At 42.3% G+C, this 10,108-nt stretch overlaps 1 protein-coding gene across 4 annotated transcripts in view; it reads left to right on the forward strand.

Annotated features, from left to right (window-relative positions):
- Positions 1 to 1,719: 1,719 nt before the first annotated feature.
- The window catches only part of CD47 (CD47 molecule), a 65,935-nt gene continuing 57,546 nt past the window's right edge, over positions 1,720 to 10,108 (forward strand). For all 4 annotated transcript variants that reach the window (XR_001137573.1, XM_012646102.1, XM_012646107.1 and 1 more), the window contains exon 1: positions 1,720 to 1,900. Coding sequence is in view for 3 of the 4 variants with exons in the window: in XM_012646102.1 (XP_012501556.1) it covers positions 1,855 to 1,900 (46 nt within the window). In the remaining variant the exon portion in view is untranslated. The remainder of the gene's footprint in view (positions 1,901 to 10,108) is intronic.

The following is a 10,108-nucleotide window of genomic DNA, read 5'->3' on the forward strand; positions in this document are numbered from 1 at the left end:
CGATCAGTCCCTTTGGTTGCCTCAGGGTGTCAAGGCTGCCATTCAAATCATTACCACCATAATTATTAAGCATTGTTTTAGTGAGATGTCTGCCAGACAATTGTTTTTCTTTCTTTTTTTCATCATTAAAAAAAAAAACAATCAAATTTCACTAGAGCAATGCTTGCCGCAAGTCACATCGACACATTTATTAAACCCCTTCTGTTTGCCCAGTTCAAGGGAAAATCTTGGAGCAGGAAATACTTAAACTACTCTCTCTGATTTTAAAGAATTGATAATGCTGTGGGGAAGATGTTCACATAAAACAATAACAGGAAAGAGCTCTATAGTTTACAATACACTGGTACAGAGTATCACAGACAGTAGAAGTTTTATTTTCTGGATTTTATTACGGTGACAATGAGGTGCTTAGGAGGAGACTCTCTGTGTATAAGATTTGCAGAAGTGGGCTATTGTGGTGGGTATAGGATTTGCAGAACTGGGGTACTGTGGTGGGAAATTGCTTTCTTTTCCAGCAGGTAAGAGAAAAACAACCAAGGGAGTGGATAAGATACTCAACCCCATTAGAGCAGCCACCAGAGCCTAACATTTTGACAAGAGAGTTCATCAGGATAAATGTTAAAGGTAGCTTTACAAGGGCTTTTGCTTCCGTATGAATGATGTGGCCTGTGTGATTCAGCGATATATTCAAAGACCTTGTCCATATTGTGGCTTGGAGCCACATTTCGAACCCTTTTTCAAGCATGTCAAACCCAAACACAGCGCAGAAGACTGCATATGGTCCAGTCACAAACCGGGCTCAATGACATTGCTGGTAGGAGTGTCATGCATGTGTCTGCTAATGCCTGTTCGCAACGAAGCCTCACACAGTCCCTGCGGTTTCAGTGTTCACCACATTTTAAGATGTTTACCATCACGAATGGAACTTGTTTGATTAACCCTGTTCAGAGGATGAAGACACTAAAGAACCAAGTGAGAAAGAGGGAAAAGAACCGCTTCGGACGGAAACAAAGCCAGGGCGGGCTGACAGAGCAGAGCGCGGACCCACGCGGGGCGACAGAGCGGAGGCTCCCTGCGGGCAGGGGCCCGCCACTCCGGCCCAGCGCGCGGCGCCCTCGGGCTCACTGCCCGCGAGGGGTCAGGGGAGACGCCCGCGTGGGGCGCGCTGCGGCTGGCGGCGGAGTCGGGGGCAATGGGTGCAGCCGGGAGCCCGCGGAGCGCGCGGGTCGACGTGCGCAGGCGGGTGAGGGATCCGGGGAGAGGAGGGAGGCCAGCGACTGGTGCGGGGGCCGGGGCTACGCGGTGGCGGGGAGCAGCGCCTGGCCGGGTCCCTGAAGCGGGAGGGTGGGAGTGAAAGCAAGGAGAGGAAGAGTGGCGGGAGGACAGGGGGGCCCACGGCGGTGCGAGAGGCTGGAAGGGAACCGCGCAAAGAGGCGCTTGCGATGAGGTCCTCCGCGAACGTGGGAACACACGCTCAGCCTCCCGTGGCAGGCGAGGACCCGGACCCGGGAGGGTGGCGGGTGCGGCAGGACGTGACCAGGAAGCTGGGCGCGCGCCACCGCCCCGGAGCTGGCGGCCAGCCTCAGCGGACCGGGTGGGAGCCGGGACTCGAGCCCTCGAGTGGGGAGGGCGCCGCGTCAACCGCCGCGGCGGCGGCGGCGGGGCGGGGTCGAGTGCGCGTGCGCGGCTCGCTCGCGTGGGGGAGCGGGCGGCGGGAGCGCGCATGCGCGCGGCCAGGCAGCCTGGGCAGCGGGTCCTGCCTGTGACGGGTGGCGGCGGACGGTCCTGCCTGGAACAGCGGCGGCTGCTTGTCCAGACACCTGCGGCGGCGGCTACCCCGCGGCGGGCGCAGAGATGTGGCCCCTGGTGGCGGCGCTGTTGCTGGCTTCGGCGTGCTGCGGTGAGTGGTTCCTCCCTCGCCCCCAGCCCTGCGGCTGATGTGTCTTCGCCCCCGCGGGAGTGTAGGCTGCGCCCCAACCCGCCCGGCGGCGCCCGGGAGAAGGTGGCATGGGCGCAGGACGTGGGAGGGCCCCGCGGGGAATCGGGCGCCCCCTTCTTCCTTCCTTCCTTCCTTCCTTCCTTCCTTCCTTCCTTTCCTCGGTCTTCCTCTTCCCCCTGGGTGAGAGCGGGGCTCATCTCCTTCACCCCATTCTCTGTCTCCAGATACACACATCCAGGAAGACTCCAGACGCACCTCGCGCAAAAATTAACTGTAAAGAAAGAAAAGGCGCGATAGGAGGCGAGGGGGTGGCAGTTGACAGGGACCCCCTTCTTTCGCACCTCTCTCCCTTCTCTGCTTACACGCCTTCGGGGTTGAGGGAGGGAGAGTGGGAGGGCCCGGGCCTCTTGCGATGGAAGTGCGCATTTTGGCGAAGTCCACTGGAAGGGGATTCTGCTGTTTGCCTCTCACTTGAATGCAAGAGCAAAGGGGAAGTAAAGGACACAATTAAGTTTAATTTCCAACTCGGCATTCAATCAAAAGAATCTTCCGGCCACGTATCTTTTGTCGTTGTTTTTGATCCTAGAAATAAGCTTCCTGGAAACTCCTTTTCCGTGACCCCCACGCCCCATCAGCCACTTTAATACATACATTCCAAATTGTACGTTGAAGTTTTCCCACTTTATCTGGGGGAACCTTTTTAAAAGTAATCCATATTTCACCTGAAATATGAAGATCGTAACCTCGAGTCGAAACACATGGGCAGCAGAGTGGGAGTTGGTGTCTTTCAACGTCAGAGGAGCCCCCCACTCCACCCCAAGCTTTTGGAATCCATTTCGCTTTTTTAAAACGTGTGCTTCATCTTTAAAAAATGAGGAAGGAATAGGGATATTCGTGACTCTACAGTGCCTGTCACATTTCACATCTATAGAGCCTTTTGTGAACTTTTTGTAAGATTTAGAATTGCGCTTGAATACCAATAACAGCAATTGTTACATTTATCCTAGAATGCTAAATTAATTGGGTTTTAAAGGGATTATTAGCCTGTGTGCTGTTCGTAAAGGCTTGCGACTTTGAGCAATTTCCAAGATGCCCTTAAGTCCCTGCTTACCACTTTTCCCCCTCCCCAAGCATCCTGGCATGTTGGAGCTGTTAATAATCAAGATCTCTATTATCTAAATGGTGGGTGTTAGGTAGTGTTTCCTGTCATCATCTTCAGTATGCTTGTTGCCATTACTGTCATTATAGCTAAAATAATACTGTTTTCAGGTATCTGTTGTATAATCAGAAGCCTTCATATTGAACCAAATATAAATTTGTAATACATTATCACTAATTCAAAGCTAGTTTGAATTGCGAAAAGTATAAACCATGTACTATTTTTAAAAACAGGGGTCCTATTTTCAAGTAGATTAGAACTGTTGGAATCATACTTTAGGGGACAGGAATTCTGTTAGGCCTTCTTTAGTAATAGTTAAGATCACATATAATTAACACTTATTTACACACAATAATAATGTGTTCAAATCCCTACAGAGTCATAGAATTCATAATTTATAGTATTTTATTATGCTTAGTTAATATTAACCTGAAAAAAATACAGGCATTATGCATTTGAGTTCTTTTAAGTGTGGAATATAAAAGAGGAAATGATAATGTCTGTCATAAGATAAAATAGATTTGTGTGTATGTTTAATATGTAGCTTCAAAAGGACCATGTATGAAGAGATGTTAATAGTCTTAGAACAAAAGTAGTTATAAAGCAAGGGATTGGGGACTGAATTTAGGATCTGGATTGAATAAGAAAGGCATGGATTTGTACGTTCATTAATACTGAAGTTTGGTTTTGCTTTCAGTTTCATTTATAAAGCCCTGGTAATCAGGCCATTTCCTAGCAACCTCTATGGTTTCAGTGACCTCTGCTGTAGAAGTTATCTCAAATACCCATCTCATTCAGTTACAGTAGGCACTCTGCAACCACTGTAATGGTTTACAAGATGTGGAATGAATTACTATGTTCCTTTCTTCCCTGTTTCCCCCATATGTCCAATTATACTTTGTTTAAAAGCACATCAACAGTTTTGGTGGTATTCACTAACTAGTAAATAAAGCCTTAAATAAATAAAAACAGTGATATAAACTGTCTTTTTAATGGTTGATTTTTCTTCGTTCAAAGTGAGTATTTAAAGTCGAGGGTATACATGAGTAAATTTAAAAACATTTTTATTGTCTGAGTCTAGTAGTAATTTGGTTTGTTTAAATGAAAATGTTTTTTCTTCTCCTAAAGAATATATTATTTTTAAATACAAATTGCCATTTTAAGGAAGTAAATGTCTATTTAAAAGTACTTATTAATGGGGCTGCCCCAGCAGTCTAGAAGCAGTGTGTAAAGCATTACACTAAATGCCTGCCATTAGGACACTTGCTCATGCTGTCATCTGTGTTTTGGCAGATGTTTTTTCTTTGCCACTGAGTTGTTAATGGAGATTTGAAAGGCCAAGTTCTAAAGATGAAAAATAGTTGTTTCCCCCAAAATTGATAAATATTCAAAGTCCAAAATAATCACTCATATTACCAAAACTAAATTTGCATTCCTTAATGTGAATTCAGCTATAGCTAGTATAGGCATTGTTTTTAAATACAGTAATATTCTTTTTATGACATAATTTTCATACAGCCATTTTACCTGTTTTAGGTTTTTGCTGTCTTAGCTTTTTATACAAGATAAAAATTTTTCTATTTTCATATCTTATGTCTCAGTTTAATATAATACACTCTTGGGTTATCATAAAGTTACTTTGTATATTAGTGAACATATTTCTTCTATGATAAAAGAACCAGAATAATAGCATTGGATCAATTTTGCTAAAATCATTGTAGACTAAAGTAAAAAATATAGGGCACACAGGAAATTTGATTCTGATATACCTAGACTAATACAATAAAACCTGGGTTTTCCTTTTTGTGGTTACATGGAGTTGAAACAGAAATTGGGAGCTACACTTGCCTCTGAATATTTCTTTCCAAATCCATGCAGCAGTTGCATAAGACTCAGAATCTGGTAAACATCAGGGTTTGAGATTTAGATTAGGAGAATTTATATATATATATATATATATATATATATATATTGAATACATATCACATTTGTAGGTTAAAAGGTAAGGCAAAGGGTTTGGCAAGTCCAGGGTCTGTCAGAATTGCTTTTTTCATATTGAGCAAGTATGAGCCAATGCTATGCTCTAAGCACTTTGTAAGGCCCTCTTGGGCAGAGAGACAAATTCCAAACTGTATGTTATTTAATAACTTAAAAAGTAGTTTATAGATAGTAGGGATATTTTGTTTTTATCCTTTGGTGGTATTTAATATATTTTAAGTGCTTATAAAGCCATAATTCTGGATTAAACTGCTCCATCCCCTGTAATTCTAAGTTGACCACTTCCATTCTTATAAAACTACTTTTAAATCCAGTGGGGATATTGCTCTGAGTCAGAACTAAATAAAATTTGTGGACACCCCCAGTCTACCCCAGACCTTTATTTTCGTCTCCATTGAGGAGAAATCTGACTAGATCTTCCTTCCTAACCCAATTCAGTTTGAGACTCTAGTTCTTCATGCCAGGGGCCTGTTCTGAGGGCAAAAACTGGTAGGATTTATTTCTGGCAGATATCTTTACTCATGAGCTTTGTTTCTTTATCTTAGTGGCTGCTGGGGCTTCTCACACCATTCCTGAACATCCATTTTGAGCAGATAATTAACTTCCTACTCCACTGCAAAAAATAGTGGTGTGTGGTTTGGACTCCCTCAGTTTCCCTCCCACCATTACTAAACAAATCTATAATATCTCAGACAACCCTCATCTCATTCTCCTCCCCTACTCAGTTTCAGAAAAATACCTACTTACCTTCCCAGGGAAAGGATGACCTGCCTACCACTCTTTCACTTCCACCATCTTAGAGACCTGCTCAGTCGGCTTAATTCTTTAGTCTTGCATCTTAGATCTTTCTCTCTCCATTGACTCTTTCCCCCTTTTGCTTGCAGACATGATCAAGTTTTACCCCATATTAAAAACAAAACAAAAAGCCCCAAGAAAAAACAAAATATTTTGTCCTTGTCCCCACCTCCACAATCTCTGTTGTTGCCTTCTCTCTCTGCTTTCTTACACTGCCAAATTAATTGAAAAAGAATCACTGCTGCTTCTTTCTCGTCTCTCATTCACTTCCCAAATGCAGTCTGCATGTGATCCCACTAGTCCATTGACATTGCTACAGATAAAGAAGCTCATGATGTTATAATTTTCAATCCAGAGGCTGTTTTTACTCATCCCACTTAACATCCATTTTGTCCATATTAAGACCCTCCCTTGGTGTCTGCAGTGGTGTGCTTTGCTGCCTCTTCTATTTCTCTCACTTTTTTCTCACTTCCTTGGCTCGTTCCCCTTTGACCGTGTGCTCCATAAATATTGTTATTCTCCAAGATTTTATTCTCTGCCACCTGCTCTATTTGCTATACAAGAACTCTTTGGGCAATCTTGTTTATGCTCATGATTTCAATTACCAGCTTTATTCTTGGTGATTCCCAAGTCTTTATTCTTAAAGAAGTCTTTGTTCTTAAATCCAGATTCATATATCCTGGGATCTACTAGATATTCCCATTTCATTGTACCATAGGTACTTTAACACTCAGCTTAATAAATATTGGAAGAATATTCTCCTGAAATCTTCAAGTCCCTTTTCTCTGTAATTACTCCACAATCTAATTATTAATAGTTATACATACTGTTTTGGTTAACAGTTTTAGTATTTCCCTCTTTATCTCCTTCACTTTCGACATCTGACTTCTGATGATTACTGTAATTTCTAGGCTGTGTCTCCAGTTGCTGTTTACCTGTACCATTGCATTACTCTTTTAATGGGTCTCCCTTTCTCCTTTCCCTTTCTACCCTCAGTCCTTCCTTCATATTCTGTAAATGTTACTTTTTTTTTTTGAGACAAAGTCTCACTCTTTTGCCCAGGCTAGAGTGAGTGCCGTGGCATCAGCCTAGCTCACAGCAACCTCAAACTCCTGGGCTCAAGCACTCCTCCTGCCTCAGCCTCCCGAGTAGCTGGGACTACAGGCATGTGCCACCATGCCCGGCTAATTTTTTCTATATATTTTTAGTTGTCCAATTAATTTCTTTCTATTTTTAGTAGAGACGGGGTCTCACTCTTGCTCAGGTTGGTTTCGAACTCCTGAGCTCAAACAATCCACCCGCCTTGGCTTCCCAGAGTGCGAGGATTACAGGCGTGAGCCACCGAGCCCGGCCTGTAAATGTTACTTTTTAAAATGAAAATGAATCTGAGTGGTTTGCTATTGCTTATATTATCAAGTCTAAACTTCTCAGCATGACATTCAAGGAAGCCTTTACAATTTTCTTAACCATCTTTTCCAACCTCATTTCCTAGAGCTCACCTGAATAATTTTCTGTGTTTAGTTGTTCACTTTCTTCATTCTGCTGTAGACATGTTACTTACTCTGCCTAGAAAGCCCTTTCTTTTCCATAACATTCTTACTCATCCTTCAAGACCCAGTGTAAACAGCACCCTCTAGGAAGATCATTCTTAGACACATTCATATGATTTTTAAGGAACTTTTCTATCCAACCATGCAACTGACTTGAAATTTTCCATTAAACTATGCAGCTTCCCAGTTTCATGATCAAGTCTATAGAATTGAGAAGCAGTGGAGGATTCTCTTAAAATATGGAAGAAAAGTGAATCCCCTCCCATATGAACTTTAGATGTTCCTTTCTTTGGATTCATACTTAAAACTTTTGGCATTCATGAGGAATGTATTGTATCCTGCTTTCTGGACCCTGGATTAGATCCTTGGGATACCAAATGAAGCCATTTTTTTACTCTCTGAGCCTAATGGAGATATCAGTTAAGTAAAACAGTAATGACAATATTTGGTAGTAGGTACAGTGACAACACTTGAACAGGAAGAGATGGGAGCAATAAGGAGGGGAAGAATACAGTTGAGTGGTAGAGGGAAGGGGAGCAGGATTGATCATCTCAACTGTGCTTTAGCAAGGAGAGCAAAAGTTAGCAAACCATAGCTGCCATTTATTGAGCACTTGCTGTGAAAGGTACTAGAATAAGAACTTTAAGTTCATTGTTTTACTAAATTTTAACAAAATCTCCATGAGGTATATACTATCAACATTCACATTTTGTAGATGAGAAAACTGAAATAAAGAGGTTAAGTAACTTGCCTAAGTTTATACATACAACTAAGAAGTGCTCGAGCTGAGTCTTGAAGCAGGGTCTGACTCCAAAGTGTGTGCTGTTTAACTCTTACACACCTTTGTACACCCAGTGAAAGGTATAGGCTTCTTCAGGATGGAGCAATAGCATGAACTAAGATATGGAGGTAAGAGTGTATTTGCATGGTCATGGCATTGCAAGAAGGTCCTTATGATCAGTTAGTTTGGAAATGATGAAGTATAGGAGGTAGGGCTGGAAAGGATGTTGAAGGACCTTGTTTGTATTCCAGGCTAACGTACTAGAGTACTTAGAATTTAGCCTGAAAAGGCAGGAGGGTGTTGTTAAAGTGTATTAGGGAAAGGAGTGCACATTTGCATTTAGAACAGTTATTTTGGGAACTGTTGAGAATACATTGGGGCTGAGATGGAGAAACCTTAAGGATGGAGGAAGGGAGCCAGTTAGGAGGTTATAGCAATAGTTCAAGGGAGAAAGGATGAGTGTCTCATTCATTCATTCAACAGACATTGGATTTAGGAACTATTAAATAACCAAGAATTTTCCACATCCAAGGAGAGGGAGGAATCTAGAATGATTCTTGGGTCTGGTTGACTGGTAGATAATAGAAAATTTTCTGTTTTCCATAGAAAATATCTACCAGTAAGGATGTCGGTGAAGGGTAGGGAGGGGGTAAGTAGATTTTTAGACATTGTTGACTGCGAAGTAACTGTAGTACCTCCAAGTAGAAATGCACAACAGACAGTTGACCATCCAGAGTTGATGGTTTAGAGGACAGACAGGGCCTGGTTAAGTTTAAAAACAGTGTACAAGTGGATAAAACCATGGAAGTCAGGGAGAATATTGGTGGGGGTGGTGCTGCTGAATATGAAGCCCTTATGAACATGAACATTTAGTGTGAATCAAGAAATAGATTTCAACAAAGAAAGCAGAAGGAAATTCATAATCAAGAAATACCATAAAGGCCAAGAGACCAAAGCAAGAAAGGAGCTTCCCGCTGGCTCAGGAACTGTAGAAAAGTCAAGACAGAAAGTGAACCATGCACATTTGATTTTTCACAAGGGATTATTGGTGACTTTGGCAAGAGCTGCAGTAGTAAAGAAGTAGCAGGGGTGAAGGGGTGGAGGCCAGGTGACGGAGAATTAAGGAGTGAATTGGAGTGAAGAAATGGATATACATTATTATTTTGGAATGCTAGGGAAGAGGGGGGCAAGTATGAGGGAATATTTTTTTTTTAAGTTGGAGGATATAGAAGCATTTTTTAAAGACTGAAAAAAAGAAAAGCACCTTATAAATGGGATATGGAGACTTGGGAGGCTGATATTCAATTAGGGAAAGTCCTTGAGATTGATGGGTATGGAGGCAGAAATGGAAACCAGCTCTCGGTTAAAGGGATTCATTTTCAAAAAGGAGGAAGTGGGAGGAAAGAGGCATGGATAGTAGGGGTTGCAGGAAAGTTTATAGGTGGGGAGTATTGGAAGCTTCTGGATTCTCTGAAGGATTCAATTTCCATTAACAAGTAGGGAGGGAGGACTCTTGGAGAGTATAGGGTAAGAGGCAAAAGGAGAATGATTTAAGAATTATTAAAAAGGAGAACAAATTTACATGGAACATGTTAAAAAGGTAAAAGATTAAAAGACCTGTGACACTCTCCTGTGCTTCCCTAGTAGCAACACAAATTTTCCTAGAAATTTGTAATACTGTTTGCTCTTCTGCCCATCCCTAGTATATTGTCCATACAGACAGGAAAACACTTGTGACTTTGTATCATGTAAAGTACTTATCATCCCCCATATGAGATTGTAAACTTCTAAAAGATAATTCCTACATTGTTTTCATCATTGTTTCCCCACATCCTGTCACAATGTTTCATATCAGGTAATTCTCAACAAACGTTTGTTGAAATTTT

This window comes from Propithecus coquereli, unplaced genomic scaffold (genome assembly GCF_000956105.1).
Source record: "Propithecus coquereli isolate 6110/MARCELLA unplaced genomic scaffold, Pcoq_1.0 Scaffold105, whole genome shotgun sequence".
NCBI lineage: Eukaryota > Metazoa > Chordata > Mammalia > Primates > Indriidae > Propithecus > Propithecus coquereli.